At 50.4% G+C, this 23,405-nt stretch overlaps 1 protein-coding gene across 1 annotated transcript; it reads left to right on the top strand.

The window, feature by feature from the left end:
• The first annotated feature begins 11,532 nt into the window (after positions 1-11,532).
• On the top strand, positions 11,533-12,940 carry LOC142364142 (lysozyme C). Its single transcript, XM_075442993.1, has 4 exons — positions 11,533-11,686; positions 12,033-12,191; positions 12,426-12,504; positions 12,880-12,940. The coding sequence occupies exons 1-4, from the start codon at positions 11,533-11,535 to the stop codon at positions 12,938-12,940; spliced, it is 453 nt and encodes a 150-aa protein (XP_075299108.1).
• The last annotated feature ends 10,465 nt before the right edge of the window (positions 12,941-23,405 follow it).

Genomic DNA, 23,405 nt, shown 5'->3' with positions numbered 1-23,405 from the left:
AGTGCAGTCCACAGCAAGGAAGCGCCAAAGCGACTTCAGCTGTCTGTCTGTCAGGGCTGCCTTCAATTCCAGCCTTTTATTCCTGCTCCCAGGAGGAGGACCTACCAGCTAGCCAAGAATGTCTGGGAAGTGTGGAACGCCTTTATGGTAATGAGCCCATAAGGAAGCAGGCCAAAAGCCAAAGACGTGTCCTGGAGGATGCCAGTGCCTGCTCCACCAGCCCTGCAAGGCTGGGACTCTTGCACACACAGGCAGTACAGCAATCCCCAGTTGCTCCAGGAATGAAATTTAGGGGTAGCATTGAGCTTGTGGTTATAGTTGCCATAGGAGTTGAGCTGGGATTTACCTACGAAGTAAGGCTGGGAAGCCTGAAGAGTCACATCTACAACAACACAAAAGGCTGAGTTTACAATTAAATTATAGTTACCTATGGGTAAGAACCAGCCTTCGGTTTAGTCTGTTGATGCAGTATAGCGTTGTCCTATGGTTTCAGGGTAGGGTTGCTATAGGGACCGCTTTTTGGTAATCGCAAGAACTGAGGTCACCCCAGGTTCCTTTAAATGAGGGTTTGGCTGCACATGCATTAATTTTAGGATACCGTCGTTTGAAAATCTTGAGGCGGTCACCAGCTTGGCTATTGGGGTTATGGACGCTTCATGGATCAAAGGCTGTAGTTGCCTTGTGTGGGTGTTGTGGTTTAACCCCAGTAGGCTGCTAAGTTACGGAATCATAGAATCACAGAATCATGAAGAGTGGAAAAGACTTCTAAGATCATCAAGTCCAGCCGTCACGTCAACACTACCATGCCTGCTAAACCATGTCCTGAAGTGCAGCATCTACACGTGTTTTGAACTCCTTCAGGGGTGGGGACTCCACCACTTCCCTGGGCTGCCTGGTCCAATGCCTGACCACTCTTTCAGTAAAGACGTTTTCCCTCATATTCTGTCTAAACCTCCCCTGATGCAACTTGAGACCATAGACGCAACTTGAGGCTCGATCTCTCCCCACCCCTTGGTGCGAAGAGGGAGAGAATCAGAAGGGTAAAAGTGAGAAAAATGCTTGGTTGAGATAAAAGCAGTTTAGCAGGCAAAGCAAAATCTGTCCTCACAAGCACAGCGAAACAGAGGATTGATACACTACTTCCCATCAGGAGGAAGATGTTTAGCCGCCTCCAGGAAAGCAGGGCTTCATCACACAGAATGGTTACTTGGGTAGGGAAATGCCATCACTCCAAACATCCTCCCCTTCCTTCTTCTTTCCCCAGTTTTTATTGCTGAGCACGATGTCGTATGGTGTGGAATGTCCCTTTGGTCAGTCAGGGTCAGCTGTCCTGGCTGTGTGCCCTCCCAGCTTCTTGTGCACCCCAGCCCAGCCGCTGGCGGGGCAGCTTGAGAAGCCGAAAAGGCCTGTGGAAGCACTACTCAGCGATAGCTAAAGCACCTCTAGATCACCTTCACTGTTTTCAGCACAAATCCAAAACCTAGCCCCATACAGGCTGCTGTGAAGAAATTCAACTGTATCCCAAGGGCTACATTTCAAGGTATACTCAGTGACATTGAGACTGGTAAAAAAGACTTTATGTTTGTGTAGTGAGATTAGGGAAGGTGATTCTGGGTCAATAAGGGAAGGTTGTCCAGGCGGACTGTAAACACACTCACGGGACTTGCAGTTAAGGTCTTGAAAAACATGTATATCCTACTAATCACTATTTAGTCTTGTGTGCTTGACACTTGTGTTTAGATAGCGTAGGCCTGCGATAGACTCAAAGGCACCTTATCGAATATGCTTGAGATTCCTGCCCTGCGGTGGGAAGCATAGTGGAAAATTACGCCTGTGTGAATTCCCGATACAGACAGGTGAAAGTCGCAGGTTTGGTAGCTTTTTCTCTTGCTAGCAAGGACTGAGCTCTGCGGTGCCTGCATCGCCGCTCTGTGTGTGTGCCCCTGCAGAGCACCAGGTGCTGCTGCAGAGATCCCCTGGTTCGCGAGGTAACAAACATAAATTTACTCTTTGCATTTCATCTGGGGCTTTGCGGTTGTTGCTGCGTCCTGCCTGTGTCGCCACACACAGAAGGGTACGCTCGTAGTTTAGAAGGCAGGACTGGGAGCCACCCTGGCCCATGTTTGTTCCCACTGTGGAAAGTTTACAGCCTGGGCTTCTGGCTTTCAGATACCTACTAAATTGGTCATGTGCAGCTTTTAAGGGCATTCGCACTTGGGTTCACACACCATTTGCATCTCCAAGGGCAGACACGTGGACGCAGCAAAATGTCCAAGTGCCAGAACACACCTCTTTGCAGATGCCTCGAAAAAGGAATTTTACTGAAATCTCATCCTGTGGGCATCGCATTTGCTTTCTTTACCAGTCACCAAGAACCTCTCAAAGTACCGCTGCTTTCCAGACATGTTAGAGAGTAGCCACAATGATACTGGCTACGTCCTGCAGCACCTTCACAGGCATCCCATGGGGTGTCATGGACTGGTGCATGTCCAGCATCTCCAAGTCATTCCTGCATGGGGCTTCATCGATGATCATCTCGTCCAACTGCCTGGCCACTTCAGGTCTGACCAAAAGTGACAGCACGTTATTGAGGCCATTGTCCAAATGTCTCTTAAACAGCGACAGGCTTGGGGCATGGACCACCTCTCCAGGAAGCCTGTTCCACTGTTTCCCTACTCTCTTGGTAAAGAAATGCCTCCTAGTGTCCAGTCTACAGCCTGTGTAGCTCTCCCAATCTCACTGGCACGTGTGGAGACCTGCAAGCAGCTCTTGCCATTGAAGCCCAAGGTACAGGCAGCATAGATTCTCCTTCTGTGGCCTCTTCGTCACGTCATCCTGGGGAGAAGCAGGCTCCATGGTGTTTCTCCCCTAGCCATTTCTGCCCCTCCTGCCTCACGGCCGAGCCCCACTTCCCTGGGTCCCAGCCAGCTGGACATGCTCTGAGTCTCCATTCCTGCGGAGCTCGTCTTCTTCGAGCATGGGGGGAAGGCGGGAAGGGGGCAGTGGGGGCTGGAGCCTGCACTTGCGTGCACAAACACACAAAGCATGAGTTTCAATTTGTTTAAAACACTTATGAGGTGCTCTGTGTGTGAGAGAGCAACTGGAATGTATTGAGGTCTGCCTGGGGTTGGATGAAGAACGACTCGAGAGCTTATGGGATAGAATTAAGGTACAGCCTCATATGGGTGATGTTATTGTGGGTGTGTACTACAGTCCACCTGACCAAGAGGTGGAAGTTGATTGAGGCCTTCTACAAGCAGCTGCAAGCAGCCTCACAAGTCACAGGCCCTGGTTCTCATGGGGGAGTTCAACCACCCTGACATCAGCTGGGAAAACCACACAGCCAGCCACACGCAATGCAGAAGGTTCCTGCAGACCATCGATGATAACTTTCTGATGCAAGTGGTGGAGGAACCAACGAGGACAGGCACTCTGCTGGACCTTGTACTAACAAACAAGGAGGGACTGGTTGAGGATGTGAAGGTTGGAGGTAGCCTTGGCTGCAGTGACCATGAAATGGCGAACTTCAGGATCCTGCATGGAGGAAGCAGGGTGATAAGTAGGATCAAAACCTTGGACATCAAGAGAGATAACTTTGGCCTCTTCAAGGAGCTACTGGGAGGAATCCTGTGGCTTGGGGCTCTAGAAGGCAGGGGGGGTGCAAGAATGCTGGTCGCTGTTTAAACATCACTTCCTCCATGCTCAGGAGTGGTGCATCACCCTGAGAAAGAAATCTAGAAAAGGAGGCAGGAGAGCCGCATGGATGAGCAAGGAGCTTCTAGCGGAGCTCAGGTGGAAGAGGAAGGTCCATGGAATGTGGAAAGAGGGGCAGGCCACTTGGGAAGAGTACAGGAATGTTGTCAGAGCATGCAGGGATGCAACGAGGAAGGCCAAAGCCCACCTGGAATTGAAGCTGGCAAGGGATGTCAAAGACAACAAGAAGGGATTCTTCATCAGCAGCAAACGGAAGACTAGGGACAATGTGGGGCCGCTGCTGCACAAGGTGGGTTTCCTGGTGATGGAGGATGCAGAGGAGTCAGAGTTACTGAATGCCTTCTTTGCTTCAGTCTTCAGTGCTAAGGCCAGCCCTCAGGAATCCCAGGCCCTGGAGGTAAGAGAGGAAGCCTGCAGAAAGGATGATCGTCCCTTGGTCGAGGAGGACTGTGTGGGGGATCACTTAAGCAATCTGGACGCCCACAAATCCGTGGGCTCCGATGGGAAGCACCCACAAGTGCTGAGGGAGCTAGCGGATGTCATTGCAGAGCCACTCTCCATCATCTTTGAGAGGTCCTGGAGGACAGCAGAGGTGCCCGAGGACTGGAGAAAAGCCAATGTCACTCCAATGTTCAAAAAGGGCAAGAAAGAGGACCGAGGGAACTACAGGCCGGTCAGCCTCACCTCCATCCTGGGAAAGATGATGGAGCAGCTCATTCTGGAGGTCATCATCAAGCAAGTGGAGGAAAAGAAGGTTATCAGGAATAGTCAACATGGATTCACTGTCGTGGGTTTGGCCAGGACAGGGTTAATTTTCACCAGAACCCAGGAAGGGACACAGCCGGGCAGGCTGACCCAACCTGGCCAAACAGAGCAGGGTATTCCATACCATGTGCCATCATGCTGGGTTCCGGTGGGGGGGAGCTGGGTGGCGGGAACTCACTCGTGGCTCGGGAGCGCCCGGCGGCGGTTGGTGGTCGTGGAGGGCGGCTCTCTGGATTGTGCGGTTTGTGTTGTGTTTTCCCCTTATCTGTATCGTTGTTGTTCCTGTTCCCTTTGTTTGCTGTTCTGTTAAACTGCCCTTATCCCGACCCACCAGTTTTCTGCCTTTTTCTTTCCATTCTCCTCCGCACCCCAGTGGGGGGAGGGGCAGCCGCATGGCACTTTTGTTGCTGGCCGCAGCCAAACTATAACATTAAATTTGGCGCCCAAGCGTGGGGCGGGGGTAACGGCAGGGCTGAGCAGCGGGTGTTAAAACAGCATAGATTTTGTTATAATTTTTGTATGCATTTACTGTGTTAGTTAAATAGTCGACGGTAAAAAATGTTGCTGACTTTGATCAGATGGCTCTGGTATTTGAATCCTTACTTGCTGTATGTGTTCGCTGCCATGCTGTTCGTCATCACTGGGAAAAGGATCAGGATGATGATTTTGCTCTACTGTACGATATCGACTTATGACACGATAATATCACTGGGCATGAGATTAGGCTTGTATTTGCATGTGGCACTGCGGTCATCTCCATACCTCGGATCCTATGTCTTAGAATTTGTTAATAATCGAACCCACTCTCTGGGGAAAACCGGAGGGGATACCTTACCCCACTCTTTCACCCCTCCTCTCTCCTTCAGGCTAGTCCTAACGGTTTTTGAGAATTACGAGTACCCGTGGGATGCTCAGGCCAGCGTGTTTCTATTGTTCTGCCTCCTGAATGGGTTTCAGGTTTTGTTTAGGGTTAAACAAGTAGTTAACAACATCGTGCAGAGACCTGCCCTGGGGCAGGATAGCTCGGAGTGGCTGGGTGTGTGGGACAGCATGGGCAGATGTCTAGGGCAGTGGACACCCCCAATGTTTCTGAAACTCACCCCTGAGCAATTACAGAATCCTGACAAACTAGTAAATTATCTGCAAAAATTGTGCTGCCACCCTGGGAACTCCAGAGAGACACAAATCACCGCAACGTGCTGGGGTCTGGCCCATGCCTACCAAGCCCTGTTCCACCTGATTCAGTGCCCTAAAGGGGAAAGGGGGGGAAGCGAAGCGGCAGGCACTGCGCTGCCCCCCCAGCCGGCCCTGCAGCCCCTCCAGCCCAGCAGGCAGTCACAGCCCCTCCGACCAACACCAACACTGCTGCAGCCACTGGCGTTGTCCTGGCTTTCCCGGCGGGCACGGCAGTTGCTGCAGCTCCGGTTCCAGTCGCAGCCATTGCGACTGAGCCCAATGACCAACCCGTGCCAGTAGCAGTCACCCCTGTGAAACTAAAGAAAGACGCAAAGAGAGCAGATCGCTCCGGGAGGGATGACGATGAGCCAGGGTCTTCGCAGGAGACAGAGACAGAGATCATCACCCAGTCCCTGTTCCTGAGCGAGCTGTGAGACATGTGGAAAGATTTCAGCCACCACCCAGGCGAGCACATTGTCACCTGGCTGCTGCGGTGCTGGGATAACAGGGCCAGCAGCTCGGAATTAGAGGGCAAGGAAGCCAAGCACCTGGGATCTCTGGCCAGGGATAGGGGCATTGACAAGGCCATTGGGAAAAAGGAACAAGTCCTCAGCCTCTGGAGGAGACTTCTGTCAAGCGTGAGGGAGAGATACCCCTTCAGTGACGATTTTGTATGCTATCCTGGCAAGTGGACCAATATGGAAAGGGGTATTCAGTACTCGAGGGAATGAGCTGTGCGGGAGCTGGTTTACTATGACCCAGACAATGAGCAAGGTACCCACAGACCCAGATGAAATCCAGTGGAGGAAGTTTGTACAGAGTGCACCATCCTCATATGCCAGCTCACTGGCAGTAGTAGAGTGGAGAGGTGAAGAGGCACCAACAGTGGATAAGGTGGCTGTCCGACTCCAGCAATATGAGGAAAGTCTCTCTTCCTCCCTCATCTCAGCTGTGGAGAAACTGTCCCAGGAGTTCCAGCAATTCAAAGAGAATATGTCCTACTCCACACCTGTACGGGCCAGCATCTCAGCTATTAGGGGCAAGCGTTTCTCTGCTCAGGAGAGGGAATACAGAGGCTACACACCACGGGGCACCCTGTGGTTCTACCTGCGTGACCACGGAGAGGACATGAGGAAGTGGGATGGAAAACCTACCTCAAGTCTAGAGGCACGAGTGCGTGAGTTGCGAGGTAAAACAATCACAAAAGGGGATTCTCTTAGGAAAAATGCCGCTCCAGTTTCCAGCAGCCAGCTCTCCAGACCAGGTAGGCAGTCTGATCTTGATTCCGATCCTCTGGAAGGGACCTCCAAGTCATTCTTACAGCAAGGGAGCAGCAAATTCTCTGACGAGGATTAGAGGGGCCCTGCCTCCAGCCAAGTGGAGGAAAGGGACAACCGCGTTTATTGGATGGTGTGGATTCGGTGGCCTGGCATGTCAGATCCACAAGAGTATAGAGCTCTAGTGGACACTGGTGCACAGTGTACTTTAATGCCATCAGATTTCAAAGGGTCAGAGTCCATTTGCATTTTGGGAGTGACAGGGGGGTCCCAAGAGCTGAGTGTATTGGAGGCTGAAGTGAGCCTCACTGGGCAGGAGTAGCAGAAGCACCCCACTGTAACTGGCCCCGAGGTTCTGTGCATCCTTGGTATAGACTATCTTAGGAGAGGGTATTTCAAGGACCCAAAGGGGTATCGGTGGGCTTTTGGCATAGCTGCTTTGGAGACGGAAGAAATTAAACAGCTGTCCATTTTGCCTGGTCTGTCGGAGGATCCTTCCATTGTGGGGTTGCTGAGGGTTGAAGAACAACAGGTGCCAGTCGCGACCACAATGGTGCACCGGCGACAGTATCGTACCAACCGAGACTCCCTTCTCCCCGTTCATCAGCTGATCCGCCAGCTGGAGAGTCAAGGGGTGATCAGCAAAACTCGCTCACCCTTTAATAGTCCCATATGGCCAGTGAGAAAATCTACTGGAGAGTGGAGACTGACAATAGACTACCGTGGCCTGAATGAAGTCACACCACCGCTGAGTGCTGCCGTGCCAGACATGCTAGAACTTCAATATCAGCTGGAGTCAAAGGCAGCCAAGTGGTATGCGACAATTGACATCGCTAACACATTCTTCTCCATCCCTTTGGCAGCAGAGTGCAGGCCACAGTTTGCTTTCACCTGGAGGGGCATCCAGTACACCTGGAATCGACTGCCCCAGGGGTGGAAACACAGTCCCACCATTTGCATTGGCTGATCCAGACTGCACTGGAAAAGGGTGAAGCTCCAGAACATCTGCAGTACATCGATGACGTCATTGTATGGGGTGACACAGCAGAGGAAGTTTTTGAGAAAGGGGAGAAAATAGTTCAGATCCTTCTGAAAGCCGGTTTCGCCATTCAACGAAGTAAAGTCAAGGAACCTGCGCAAGAGATCCAGTTTTTGGGGATAAAATGGCAGGATGGGCGCCGTCAAATCCCAATGGATATCATCAACAAAATAGCAGCTATGTCTCCACCAACCAGCAAAAAGGAAGCACAGGCCTTCTTAGGTGTTGTGGGTTTTTGGAGGATGCACATCCCAAATTGCAGCCAGGTTGTAAGTCCTCTGTACCACGTGACCCGGAAGAAGAGTGATTTTGAATGGGGCCCTGAGCAACGACAGGCATTTGAACAAATTAAACGGGAGATAGTTGATGCTGTGTCCCTTGGTCCAGTCCAGTCAAGGCAAGATGTTAAAAACGTGCTCTACACCGCAGCCGGGGAGAATGGCCCAACCTGGACTGTCAAAGAAAGCACCAGGGGAGACTCGAGGTCGACCCCTGGGGTTTTGGAGCCAGGGATACAAAGGCTCCGAGGCCCGCTATACTCCCACTGAAAAAGATTCTGGCAGCATATGAAGGCGTTCGAGCTGCTTCAGAAGTGGTGGGCACTGAAGCACAGCTCCTCCTAGCACCACGATTGCCGGTCGTGGGCTGGATGTTCAAAGAGAGGGTCCCCTCTACGCATCATGCCACCGATGCTACGTGGAGTAAGTGGGTCGCGCTGATCACCTAGCGCCCGAATGGGATACCCCAGGAATTCTGGAGGTAATCATGGACGGGTCAGAAGGCAAAGATTTTGGAGCATCGCCAGAGGAGGAGGTGACATGTGCTGAAGAGGCCCCACTGTATAAAAAGCTGTAGGAAGATAAGAAACCGTATGCCCTGTTCACAGATGGGTCCTGTCGCATTGTGGGGAAGCAGCGGAGGTGGAAGGCTGCTGTACGGAGCCCTACACGACAAGTCGCGGAAACTGCCGAGGGAGAAGGTGAGTCGAGCCAGTTTGCAGAGGTGAAAGCCATCCAGCTGGCTTTAGACATCGCCAGTCGAGAGAAGTGGCCAGTGCTCTATCTTTACATTGAATCCTGGATGGCTAGGGGAGAAACACCATGGAGCCTGCTTCTCCCCAGGATGACGTGACGAAGAGGCCACAGAAGGAGAATCTATGCTGCCTGTACCTTGGGCTTCAATGGCAAGAGCTGCTTGCAGGTCTCCACACCTGCCAGTGAGATTGGGAGAGCTACACAGGCTGTAGACTGGACACTAGGAGGCATTTCTTTACCAAGAGAGTAGGGAAACAGCGGAACAGGCTTCCTGGAGAGGTGGTCCATGCCCCAAGCCTGTCGCTGTTTAAGAGGCATTTGGACAATGGCCTCAATAACGTGCTGTAACTTTTGGTCAGCCCTGAAGTGGCCAGGCAGTTGGACGAGATGATCATCGATGAAGCCCCATGCAGGAATGACTTGGAGATGCTGGACATGCACCAGTCCATGACACCCCATGGGATGCCTGTGAAGGTGCTGCAGGATGTACCCAGTATCATTGTGGCTACTCTCTAACATGTCTGGAAAGCAGCGGTACTTTGAGAGTTTCTTGGTGACTGGTAAAGAAAGCAAATGCGATGCCCGCAGGATGAGATTTCAGTAAAATTCCTTTTTCGAGGCATCTGCAAAGAGGTGTGTTCTGGCACTTAGACATTTTGCTGCGTCCACGTGTCTGCCCTTGGAGATGCAAATGGTGTGTGAACCCAAGTGCGAATGCCCTTAAAAGCTGCACATGACCAATTTAGTAGGTATCTGAAAGCCAGAAGCCCAGGCTGTAAACTTTCCACAGTGGGAACAAACATGGGCCAGGGTGGCACCCAGTCCTGCCTTCTAAACTACGAGCGTGCGCTTCTGTGTCTGCCGACACAGGCAGGACGCAGCAACAACCGCAAAGCCCCGGATGAAATGCAAAGAGTAAATTTATGTTTGTTACCTCGCGAACCAGGGGATCTCTGCAGCAGCACCTGGTGCTCTGCAGGGGCACACACACAGAGCGGCGATGCAGGCACCGCAGAGCTCAGTCCTTGCTAGCAAGAGAAAAAGCTACCAAACCTGCGACTTTCACCTGTCTGTATCGGGAATTCACACAGGCGTAATTTTCCACTGTGCTTCCCACCGCAGGGCAGGAATCTCAAGCATATTCGATAAGGTGCCTTTGAGTCTATCGCAGGCCTACGCTATCTAAACACAAGTGTCAAGCACACAAGACTAAATAGTGATTAGTAGGATATACATGTTTTTCAAGACCTTAACTGCAAGTCCCGTGAGTGTGTTTACAGTCCGCCTGGACAACCTTCCCTTATTGACCCAGAATCACCTTCCCTAATCTCACTACACAAACATAAAGTCTTTTTTACCAGTCTCAATGTCACTGAGTATATCTTGAAATGTAGCCCTTGGGATACAGTTGAATTTCTTCACAGCAGCCTGTATGGGGCTAGGTTTTGGATTTGTGCTGAAAACAGTGAAGGTGATCTAGAGGTGCTTTAGCTATCGCTGAGCAGTGCTTCCACAGGCCTTTTCGGCTTCTCAAGCTGCCCCGCCAGCGGCTGGGCTGGGGTGCACAAGAAGCTGGGAGGGCACACAGCCAGGACAGCTGACCCTGACTGACCAAAGGGACATTCCACACCATACAACATCGTGCTCAGCAATAAAAACTGGGGGAAGAAGAAGGAAGGGGAGGATGTTTGGAGTGATGGCATTTCCCTACCAAGTAATTGTTATGTGTGATAAAGCCCTGCTTTCTTGGAGGTGGCTAAACATCTTCCTCCTGATGGGAAGTAGTGTATCAATCCTCTGTTTCGCTGTGCTTGTGAGGACAGCTTTTGCTTTGCCTACTAAACTGCCTTTATCTCACCCACACAAGGGAACTACAGCCTTTGATCCATGAAGCATCCATAACCCCAATAGCCAAGCTGGTGACCGCCTCAAGATTTTCAAACGACGGTATCCTAAAATTAATGCATGTGCAGCCAAACCCTCATTTAAAGGAACCTGGGGTGACCTCAGTTCTTGCGATTACCAAAAAGCGGTCCCTATAGCAACCCTACCCTGAAACCATAGGACAACGCTATACTGCATCAACAGACTAAACCGAAGGCTGGTTCTTACCCATAGGTAACTATAATTTAATTGTAAACTCAGCCTTTTGTGTTGTTGTAGATGTGACTCTTCAGGCTTCCCAGCCTTTTTTCGTAGGTAAATCCCAGCTCAACTCCTATGGCAACTATAACCATAAGCTCAATGCTACCCCTAAATTTCATTCCTGGAGCAACTGGGGATTGCTGTACTGCCTGTGTGTGCACGAGTCCCAGCCTTGCAGGGCTGGTGGAGCAGGCACTGGCATTCTCCAGGACACGTCTTTGGCTTTTGGCCAGCTGCCTTATTGGCTCGTTACCATAAAGGCGTTCCACACTTCCCAGACAGTCCTCCTCCTGGGAGCAGGAATAAAAGGCTGGCATTGAAGGCAGCCCTGACAGACAGACAGCTGAAGTCGCTTTGGCGCTTCCTTGCTGTGGACTGCACTATGAGAAACTCAATGCTCTTCTTCGGCTTTCTTCTGGCCTTCCTCGGCCTGGCTGTGCCAGGCACTGAGGGAGAAATCATCCCCCGATGTGAGTTGGTGAAGATCCTGCGTGAGCATGGCTTTGAGGGCTTCGAGGGCACAACCATAGCTGACTGTGAGTATAATGATCTCCCATTGCACCTCTCCGCCTATACCACCCTTCTCCCTCTCAGCTTCTTTGCAACCTTTCAGCAATACTGTTCTGTCCCTCCAGTCCTTTGACTTCACCATCTCTCTGCCTCATCCCCTTCCTTGCCCCATCCCCTTCCTTGCCCCCTTCTATGGCTTACACAACAAATACCCATCCAGAGCTTTCTCCTTCCAAGCACTTCTCCATCCATTCCTCAGACTTACCGTATCACCGGTTTACTTCTCCAGCTCTTCATTCATCCTTAATCTCTTCATCTCTTCCCTCTTATTTACCCCGAGCATCCCTTGATGTTCCTCTCTTCCCCCTGCAGGGATCTGCCTGGTGCAACACGAGAGCGATTACAACACCGAAGCGTATAACAACAATGGTCCAAGCAGGGACTACGGGATCTTTCAGATCAACAGCAAGTACTGGTGTAATGATGGCAAGACCAGTGGAGCCGTCGACGGCTGCCACATCAGTTGCTCAGGTAAGTGGTGGGACAGAACAACGAGCCTTCCTTCATCCTCTCGATGAAAGCACCCTGATCTGTCCATCACATCCGCCCAGCAGCTGCTCTGGGCATTTCTCTCCATGTTCATCCATCTCCTCTGTATCCCTCCTAGCCTTCCTGATGAATGAACACCTTTCCTTCTGCCCATCTATCCCTGCTCTCCCTCTGCCCCTCTTTCCTCCATACTGACGTTTTCTCCCGCCCCCACAGAGCTTATGACAAATGATCTTGAGGATGATATTAAGTGTGCCAAGAAGATTGCTAGAGATGCTCACGGCCTCACTCCCTGGTAAGGATATTTGCAGTGGGCACTGGGGAAGAGTGGGCAGAGCAGACAAAAGAAAATCCTGCTGTTGACTGGGGCCTGGGGGGGCCAATGGGTGGGAAGCTGTATTTGGTAAAGTTTAGCACAGTCCTTCTCCTAGAGCTGAAAGGCGTCCTGGCTCCAGCATCTGCCCTAACACCCTAACTTTCCCTCCCCTCCCAGAGCTCTCCCCGTGGTTCCCTTCCCCCAGCTCCCTCTATTGAGATCATCAGAGCTCATCAGAATTTTCTCTGATTCCTACCTTTCATGCCCAGCCAGCTGTCTGCATCTAAGTGTGGTTTTTGAACGGATTCAATCACTGCCTATCCCGTCAGCTGACATCATGTATTTCTCTTCCAGGTACGGCTGGAAAAACCATTGCGAGGGCAGAGACCTGAGTTCCTACGTCAAGGGCTGCTAAATGACTCCGCAAGCAGCACCTGATCTCGGGACCACCCATGGTGAAGAGGGAGTGTGTATGGAGCGGAGGCTAGCGAAAATGGACGGGTGTGGGGAATTCAAGGCAGCGCACTGCTCTGGTAGAAAGGGTGCTGGCTACTGTTAACGCTATGAGGACTTTGCGCTACTGCAACGCAAGCAGAGAACTTAAAGGCTGGTGGCTTAGTAGAAACAAAGCTTAGCAAAAGTGCATTACAGCTGGAGTTTCAGCCATTTACTTGCATGATCCTGTCTCGAGGTTTGTTTTGTCGTCCTGACTAGCAGGGCTTGCCAACGTCTAGGGTTTCTCTCTCTATTTGTCTCTTTTCCTCTTCTCCTTCATCTCTCCCATCCTCCCCCCTCCTCCCTCCCTCCCTCCCTCCCTCACCTTTTTCCATTCTTTTGTTCTTTCTTAGCTGAGTACAGAGAATATGAAAATCCATGAATGCCATGGTTGGTACAAAACCTGCATACTGGCACTTGCGGTAGCAGTAGGACACAGTCTCTGACTGAGCTGGGTAGTACAGTTGACAGAGAGAAACAACTATGCTGAAGACGACCTCGCTCCTCCCATTCATCTGAGCACCTGCTCCCGGCTGGCGTGAGAGATAGGGCACTGACCCGTACGGACATCTGGCCCGGCTGAACACGGATTTTCTTCTCACCTCTTGAGGCCTCAGATCAAACACATTCCAGGAAGATGCAGGGCTCATCTCCGTGAGGAAATAATGGCTTGGGAAGCCAATTAGGAAAGGGAAATGTGTTGCCATTTAGGTCACGAGTCCTATTTTTAAACGCAGGCTGAATCCAGAAACGGTGCACAAACAGAACGTGACACTACTGGAACGGTGTTTGCTCCTTCTTAAGCTTTGTTCTGCTGCTTGGTGAGCAGTGGCTGCTTTTACATTCGTGCAATAAAGGGATGCTTTAACTCCTGTCGTATGTGAATGTATAAACCAAGGAGGAAAGGCATGTTTGTCTAGATGGCTGAATCTAATAAGAATGAAAATGCTCCCAGCGGCCTTGTCGGAAGACCCTCTTCCCAGCTGCAGGGTGGAAGGGGGCTCCTTCCCCCCCAGTGACCCAGGAGACTCCAGTCTCTGATGGAGTAACTCAGAGCAGAGCTATTTTACACGCTGGCATCCAGCAGGTTTTTGAGAAAACTCACAAACACTTGAGTCAGAGCCTTAGCTTCTCATTGTCTTCAGTGCAGGTACTTCCCACCGTCTGGGGATGTGAACAAACCTTCTTCTCTGGGGTTCTGGCTTGGTGGTTCAAGCCCGGTAAAGGGATGCTTTCTGTCTACCTAAAAATTAAGACCACGCATGCATCTCCAAGGGATGTGGTCAACCAGAAAAGCCCAGGGGCTGTGGAAGTAAACCCTCTGCAAAGGGAACGCGTCCCTGCTTGGGGCTGCCGAGCTCTGCTCCAGCTCCGCAAGCCCAGCTCCAAGCGGGAGCAAGGCCGAGCACGGGCTCCCGGCAGGCACACGCACACACGTGCACAGACACACACGACACACGCATGCACACATACGCATGCACTCCCACGCACGGAGACCCCAGCACACCCACACACACGTGTACACGTCTGCACAGACACACAGACAGACACGACTGGCCACACGTGTGCAGACAGACGCACGCCGCACTCAGCAGAACCCAAGCAGCAGCGGTGGTCTCGTCCTGTTCCCCTCTCTGGCTGAGCAGAGTGAAGCTCCCTTACTCCTCGAGTGGCGAAAACACATCCCACAGCCCCTCGCCACATCCTTCTCTCTAACTTGGCGAAACACGGATTGAATGGGCGGACTGCTCGGTGGCTAAGGAACTGGTTGGAAGGTCACAGCCAGAGGGTAGCGGTCAACGGCTCGATGTCCAGATGGACACTGGTAACAAGCGGTGTCCCTCAGGGGTCCGTGCTGGGACCGGGGCTGTTTAACGTTCTCGTCAATGACTTAGCGAGATCGAGTGCACCCTCACCGAGTCTGCAGACGACGCCACGCTGAGTGATGCAGGTTCCACACCAGAAGGACAGGATGCCATCCAGAGGGACCTGGACAAGCTGGAGAGGCGGGCCCGTGCGAACCTCAGGAGGCTCAACAAGCCCGAGTGCAAGGCCCTGATGGAGCAACAAAAGAAGTAAAACCAAAGCACGTCTTGGTTCCCAGTGGAGAACTGGGGTAACTGTAGGATAAGGGATGCCTAAATAATTCCACTCCAGACAGCTCGGCCTTGGGAGAGCGGAGGCACCAAGCTCCAGAGATAAAGAGACGTTAACATCTGCTAATTGGTTCACGGGACAAGCATGAATATGCCAAGCATTTCTCGGAAATGTAATGTATCTGTATCTTGGGATTGTAATTAACTTGGCATGAAAAGGGTGTTTGGCGCATGTTTGGAGGAGAGATCCCCATGTGCCCAGCACCGCAATAAAGCATACCCGCTGAGCGGTGTGCGTTGTGCTGCTGGGTCACTGCTGGGTCTTGGATTCAATCAGCGACCCAGACGTGACCCTCTCTGTGCGGCTGTGGGCCCCAGTCAGAACGGGACCACTTCGGGAGCTTTTCTCCTTGCCTGATCTGGATCACTGCGGGAACGGACAAGGCCCGTCCATCAGTAAAAGTGTTCTTTTACTGATACTGGGATCGATCGAAGGTTAGGGACTCCCACGAGCTGTAACGTGATTACGCGGGGAGAGTATACCAGGCTGCCGCTGCTCTCTCTCTCTCCTCTCGCTTGCTTGCTCACTTGCTTACTTGGTTTTAGAATAAAGGAAACTGGATTGGAGAGCAGAAAAAGTCCCATCAATTGCTTCGCCGCAACCTTTATTTTTTCACCGCAAGGTCCTGCATCTGGGTCGGGGCAGCAGGCTAGGGGATGCAGAGATGGAGAGCGGCCCTGCTGAGAAGGACTTGGGGGTGCTGGGGGATGAAAAGCTGGACATGACTCAGCAGTGTGAAAGCCAGACGTGCCCTGGGCTACATCCCCAGCAGCGAGGGCACAGGGCGAGGAGGGGCATTCTGCCCCTCTGCCCTGCTCTGCTCAGACCCCCCCGGGAGCCCTGCGTCCAGCTCTGGAGCCCTCAGCACAGGACAGAGCTGGAGCTGTGGGAGCGGGGCCAGAGGAGGCCCCAGCAATGATGCAAGGGCTGGAACCCCTCTGCTGGGAGGAAAGGCTGGGAGAGCTGGGGCTGGGCAGCCTGGGGAAGGGAAGGCTGTGGGGAGACCTGAGAGCAGCTGCCAGGGCCTGGAGGGGCTGTAGGAAAGAGGCAGAAAATACTTTCAGCAGGGCTTGCTGTGACAGGACAAGGAGCAACGGCTTTCCACTGAGGGGGGGCAGATTTCGGCTGGGTATCAGGAAGAAACGTTTTAGGACGAGGGTGGTGAAACCCCGGCCCAGGCTGCCCGCAGAGGCAGTCGATGCCCCGTCCCTGGAACCATTCCAGGCCAGGCTGGACGGGGCTCTGGGCATCCCGACCCAGGGGAAGATGTCCCTGTTCGCTGCGGGGGCTGGGCTGGGTGGCCCCTGGAGGTCCCTTCCCGCCCAGAGCACTCTGTGACTGTGAGCTACACGCACGCAGAGGTGCGCACACACACACGCAACACGCATCCATGCACACATGCGCACACACAAACGAAATGATGCCGTGAAAAGCCGGAGCTGCAGACTCACGAGTCGGCACACTATGAAACAGGGATTCTTTATTGCGGCGCCGGGCACACGGGGGATCTCTCCTCCGAACACGTGCACCGAAAGGACACCCTTACTAGGTATTTATGCATTGTTAACGTACACATTCGTTACATTTGCAAGAAATGCTTATCGCAGTTTTACCGAGAACTCATTAGCATATGGTAGTGTCCGTCGCGCACCTTTGTTTGGCGTCTCTCGCTGGTGGCGGGGTCTTCAGATTATCCTGCAGCCTCCTTATCTCTGCAGTTGGTATACCTGTTCTCCCGAGGCCCAGCTGCCTCAGAATATTATTCAGGAATCCCTTATCTTGCACCCGCCCCGTCCCAATTACTCACAAAGAACCAAGGCTTGTTTGGGTTGTGCCATGATTCTGACCACCTGAAGTGAGAACATCCCCTACGTGTTACATTGGTTACATTCACAGTTATCAATCCCTCCTTTTCTTTTGAGGATTTGTAGCTAGAGAGCTATGAATCCTCACTAGTCTATATTGTAGGTATTATTTTCAAATTTCTTCAGTCTTTCACGCCAAGGGTCCGGGAAAAGTATTTTCCGGTTTCTATTTGGTGCCTAATCTTGTTCCTTTTCCAATCACTGTGTGTCTCAACTGAATCCAATATCTGGGTGTTCTTATCTAACATCTGTAGGTCAAATCTTGGCCCTGTTATGTATGATGTGGGGAATTGACAATTAGTTCGATTTTGCTATAGCTTTAGTTTAATTTTGTTATATAATTTTGCATCTATGTTAAAGTAAGAGTTAAACACTGTTATTCAGTTTAGTTCTGTTCTTTGTAATCTTGCTAACAAGGACTGTTGTGGCTCAAATGTAGCTAACAAGGGCTGCTTGCGAGACAGACGAAGAGAAACAAGGACTGATAACCAGAACTTTGTTGTCTGTAAGAAGCAACTCTCCAGCTGAAACTGCTTCTATGGTTTGGGACTCAGCCAACACAGACAACTCAGGAATTTTTGAGCCAAAGGTGAAAGCACACAGCGAGGAAGACTACGAGCCTTCATCCAGAAGACCCCCACAGACGACCACCAGACGACACTGCGCAAGTGCTAAAGGGGGGTGGAGTATGATAATGAATTCCTAGAAATAATTACAATAGTCCAGCCTACTTAGATAAGCTTTGTAATAAATAGGTGCATGCTTCGTGACTCGGTCTGCAAGTTAGGAGGAGCGATCCCCCTTGCACCCGGCGCCGCAATAAACATACCTGCTTTATAACTCTCTGAGTTGTGAAGTTTGATTCCGCACGTCATGTAGGTCGAGTTGTCGTGATCGCAGTATCCTCCATCATGTCTCCTCCAAAACTCGGGCCAAGTATTATTGTCACAGTTCCAATGAGTAGACCCTACCCCGTATAAAGGGAGTCTCATGTCACCTTTTGGTAAGGCAGTACAAATCCAACAATCCTTAGCTCCTGTGGCATTCGCTATCATCTGAATTGCATTGTAATAGAAGTTCTCACTCCAAGTGTTCACTAATAGCCTAAGTTTAACAAAGTTACCGCCACAATCAGTAGTTTCAAACTGCCAGCCTTTTCGACCATCCATCCTTGTTTAGGAGTCTTCTTCACTCGGGAATAATGGATCCAGGCCGGTTGTTCCCGATTCTTGATTGCAGTAAAAGTGGTCAGCAATACCTGGTAAGGTCCATTCCACTTCTCTCTCAGTGGGTCACCTGAAAAATTCTCTTAACATAAACACAATCTCCAGGGCTAAATGGATGGATCGAGTGATCTAACCCCTTAGCCCTGGTACCCAAAACATTTTGACTAATTTTTTCTAATAGTTTTCCTAAGGATATAACATAATTCTGTAGATGCTGATTTCCCAGCTGGTTCAAATCTTCCCCCTGATATTTAGCCTGCTATTGTCTCCCATACAGTATCTCAAAAGGGCTCAGATTTTCTTTGGTCCTAGGTTTTACACATATCCGGAGTAGTGCAATAGGCAAGGCTTGGTACCAATATAGGTTTGCTTCTTGGCATATTTTTGCTAGCTGTTGTTTTATCATGTGGTTCATCTTTTCTACTTGCCCACTGGCTTGTGGTCTGCAGGGCATATGTAACTGCCAATCGATTCCTAATAGTTTGCTGACCTGTTGCATGATTTCTGCACAAAATGTGTCCCCCTATCTGAGAAGATAATTGCTGGTACCTCAAAACGAGGTATTATTTCATTTAATAATACCTTCGTTACTTCCCTTGCTTTATTTGTTCTACAAAGGAATGCTTCTGCCCAACCTGAAAAGGTATCTGCAAGTACTGATAAGTACCTGTACCCTGCTTTTCTTGGAAGTTCAGAGAAATCAGTTTGCCAGTGTTCTCCCGGTACACTTCCCTTCCCAATACTTCCTAATTGTACCTGGTTACCTGTATTGAGGTTATTTTTAAACATGTTTCGCGTTGTTGGGTTACTTGTCACACTGTAGTACACAAATTTTTCCCTATTAATTTCTGATTTAAAAATTTATACAGGGAGTCTGCTCCCAAGTATGTCCTATTGTGTTCTTCTTTACCCACCCCCCATATCTGTTTAGCAGGGATTATGATTCTGCCATCACTTCAATAGTCCCATCCCTGGGATGGAATTTGTTCTCCTAATCCCTCTATTAATTCTTCATCAGCTTTAGAATACTCAACATTTTCTTGGTCACTCAGGTTTCTATTTCTGTTATCTGGAATTAAGGCTAAAATCTCTTGCATTCTCTCTGCTGCCTGATTAGCTTCAGAGTCAGCCAACCTGTTACCTCTTTCCTGGTCAGTGTCACCCTTCAGGTGTCCTCGGCAGTGCATGATGGCAACTCTTGTTGGTGGTTGAACAGCTTCTAACAGGCAAAGGATTTCCTCAGCATATTTAATCTGCTTCCCTTGTGCAGTTAGCAGTCCTTGCTCCTTCCAAATTGTCCCATGAACATGGATAACTCCAAAGGCATATTTGGAGTCAGTCCCTATTTTTACCTTTTTTCCTTTTGTTAACTCCAAAGTCCTAGTTAGGGCAATAATTTCAGTCTTTTGAGCTGATGTTCCAGCAGGCGGTGACTGAGACTTAACTACTTCGTCTGTTGTTGTCATCGCATACCTGGCCTTTCAAATACCTTGTCCGACAATGCTGCTTCCATCCGTGAACCAGGAGTCCTGTGCATCTTCCAGGGGTTCCTCTTTCAAACCTGGCCTGCTGAAGTACACAGTCTCTATGGTTTCTAAGCAATCATGTGCCGATGGTTCAGAGATTGACCCGCTGAGAAAAGAAGCCGGGTTTGTAATATTAGTTACTACAATATTAATATTGTATGATTCAATTAGAATGGCCTGGTATCGTAGAAATTGGGATGGGGAAAGCCAGTAGTTCCCTTTTTGTTGCAGTACAGCTGATACTCTGTGGGAGTTCAGTACTGTCATCTTTTGGCCCAAGGTGAATTTTCGGGCTTCCTGAATATTCAAGACCACCGCCACCACAGCTCGCAGGCATCTTGGCCATCCTTTGCTTGCTCCATCCAGCTGTTTAGAAAAATAGGCCACAGCTCTTTTCTAGGGTCCCAGCCGTTGAGCTAGGATCCCCAGAGCTCATAAGAAAACAACCAGAAGGGTTTAGTAACACCAGGCAGGCCCAGAGCTGGGGCCTTCCTTAGATCTTTCTTAAGCATCTGAAATGCGTTTTGAGCTTCTTTGGCTCAGATCAGTCGGGTGGGGTTGTTTTTCAAAAGCTCACATAAGGGTCTCACTATTATTCCGTAATTATAAATCCATAACCGGCACCAACCTGTCAGTCCCAGAAAGGTCCTGAGCCCTTTTACCGTCTGAGGGAGGGGAGTCCTGCAGATGGCTTCATTCTGTTCTGTTCCTGGTGCTCTTTGTCCAGACACCTTGCAGCCAAGGTAGGTTACCCGTTGCCGCACCATCTGAGCTTTCTGTTCAGAGACTCGATACCCATTTAATCCCAAAAAGTTCAACAAACTGATAGGCCACTGTATACGGTCAGGTTTTGTTTCAGTTGCTATTAATAAATCGTCTACACACTGCAAAAGGGTTCCATCTCTGCAGGGAGGGTTCCATGCTTCAAGTTCTCGTGCTAGTTGATTTCTAAAGATTGTTGGGCTATTCTTAAAACCTGGGGGTAACACTGTCCAGGCAAGCTGGGTCTTTCTACCCGTGGTACGATTTTCCCACTCAAATGCAAATAAATTCAGACGTTCTTTGGCTAAAGGCAGACAGAAGAATGCATCCTTTAAATCCAATACCGCAAACCATACTTGCTACCACAGGGTGTATGTCCTTAACAATCTCCTTCACTTCTCTTAAATCCTGTACTATCTGATAAGTTCCATCAGTTTTGTGGTGGTTTTTTGTTTTTGTTTTGGGTTTTATTTGTTGGGTTTTTTTTTTCATTCTAGTAACACAGGAGTATTGCATTCTGATTCACACTCCACTAGTAGTCCATACTGTAAAAAGTTACCTTGTTTCCCCTCTTTTTCATTTTGTTTTTCTGTTGCGTAACTTCTAAGAACTTTGCTGCTTTTTTTTCCCTTCATTTAGAGCAGCAGCTAGCACAGCAGCTTGTAACTTGATGCCTTTCTGTTCTAATCACTTGACACAACCCTTGGTAAAATCTAGAGAGGGTTTCCTTTGTTTTTTTTTCTCAATACCCCGTTAAACTTTTCATCTCCTATTCTTTTTAATAGTCTACAAAACCGTATCAATTCTAACAGTGCATCGTAATTCAATTAATTGTTTGTGAGGGAATCATCTCCCTCCAAAGCTCATGTTACAATAAAATAACTTCTCAACTTCTCCACCGATCAGTTAACACAAAACACACACACACACACAGAAACCAGAAGCGATCTTTTAAAATCCTTCTGTTTGCAAACTGTATCACCTAAGTACAACAATACATACAGGCAAACTCCTTCAGTTAACATGTTTATATATATAGACACATAGACCTCATTTAAAACAATATATACAGTCTATTTGATACATACCCCAAAACCAGAGTCCCTAAGTGATCGATCAGTGCCAAATAACTAGAGAACTTGTAACCCCACAATATCTACCAACTTGTAAGTATTTTAAAACCAATCCCCAAATTCCCAGTTCAATTCCTAAATCATGCCAATTTTCTTTAAGCAAACCAAACCCCATACATTATTAAGATGTTGTCGAGTGAGGGGTCTCCCCCTGCTTTTCCCAATGTTTCCATATAGATCCTGGGAGAGACTCTCAAAATCCCCCCCCCCCCGCGGGAAGACCCTGCACTGATACTTAAGAAATCATTAACCACGGCCCCGATGAATCAGAGTTCAAATACAACAGTCCCAGGTCAAAAACCGGAAATCAGCAGAACGGACCAAACGTACGTGGTGGGGTTTGGTTTTTTTTTTTTAATTTCACTTTTTTTTTTTTCTACTTATTTGTCTTTCACACAGAGGCTTCAACACAGTCACACAATCTTTCCAACGTGCTAGGATACATCCTAAGGGGCTTTTCTTTAAAATACCACTGCTTTGCTGTCCCCCATTTTACTTTGCGGATTCTGTACTTTTGTTAGTCTTTCTACAGATTATATTAACAATTTTAACCTGTCGTCCCCTTCTATCCCACTCTGACCACGTTCCACAAATGTCACAATTAATATTCTGATGACGAAAAAAGACGTTCACGGTGCAAGGCTGGTTTTTGGGGGGGCACTTTTTGCCCCTTTTTTTTCCTCACCCCCACTTTACAGCCGTACCGCCTTTCAGTCACTCATTCATTCACCAGCTAACTCACATTCACACTCATTCACACTCAGCTGCCGGTTTTACGATGCCTGATGGGTCTGTTAACGAGCCAGTGTCCGAGATATCCGATCTGCGAGTTCAGTACTGATGCCGTGAAAAGCCGGAGCTGCAGACTCACGAGTCGGCAGACTGTTCAGCAGGGATTCTTTATTGCGGCGCCGGGCACACGGGGGATCTCTCCTCCGAACGCGTGCACCAAAAGGACACACTTACTAGGTATTTATGCTCTGTTAACGTACACATTCATTACATTTGCAAGAAATGCTTATCACAGTTTTACCGAGAACTCATTAGCATATGGTAACGTCCGTCGCGCACGTTTGTTTGGTGTCTCTCGGTGGTCGGCGGGGTCTCCAGATTACCCGCAGCCTCCTTATCTCCGCAGTTTGCACCCCTGCTCTCCCGAGGCCCAGCCGCCTCAGGGGATTATTCAGGAGTCCCTTACCTTGCCCCCGCCCCGCCCCAAGTACTCACAGAGAACCGAGGCTGTTCGGGCTGTGCCATGATCCTGACCCGCAGCGAGAACATCCCCTCCGGGTTACACTGGTGACACTCACAGGGAAGGGCACACGCACACGCACCCCCCACACGGCCGCCACCCCCGCAGCCCGCCCAGTCTCCCCAGTTGCCGGCACCCGCACACGCCAGCCCCACCCTCCCCACAGGGCCCCCCCTCCCACCCGCGCGCGCGCCTCTCCACCCCCCCCCCCGCACCTCGCGAGCTCCCGAACTCCCCGGCAGCGCCTGCGGAACCCCCAGGCCCGGAGCAGCCCCGAGCGCCGCTCCCGCTCCCGGGGGCCGGAGCTCGCCAGGGCCGGGTCCGCCCCGCGCCGCAGCGGCTCCCGGCGGGGCCAAGGGGCGGGAGCGGGGCCGGGCTGGGGACGAACGCCCCGCCTCGCCGCCGGCAGCGCCGCTCGGCCCTGCCCGGTTCGGTTCGGTTCGACTCAGCCCGGCCCGGCCCGG

The sequence above is a fragment of the Opisthocomus hoazin genome, chromosome 25, assembly GCF_030867145.1.
Source record: "Opisthocomus hoazin isolate bOpiHoa1 chromosome 25, bOpiHoa1.hap1, whole genome shotgun sequence".
Classification (NCBI taxonomy): domain Eukaryota; kingdom Metazoa; phylum Chordata; class Aves; order Opisthocomiformes; family Opisthocomidae; genus Opisthocomus; species Opisthocomus hoazin.
Note: the sequence above shows the minus strand (reverse complement) of the source record. Positions and strands in the feature narration are given on the sequence as shown.

Coding starts and splice junctions, on each gene's coding strand:
- LOC142364142 (XM_075442993.1), top strand. CDS start 11,533: ATGAGAAACTCAATGCTCTTCTTCGGCTTTCTTCTGGCCTTCCTCGGC. Junction 11,687..12,032: donor GGGCACAACCATAGCTGACT/GTGAGTATAATG, acceptor TTCCCCCTGCAG/GGATCTGCCTGGTGCAACAC. Junction 12,505..12,879: donor GCTCACGGCCTCACTCCCTG/GTAAGGATATTT, acceptor TTTCTCTTCCAG/GTACGGCTGGAAAAACCATT.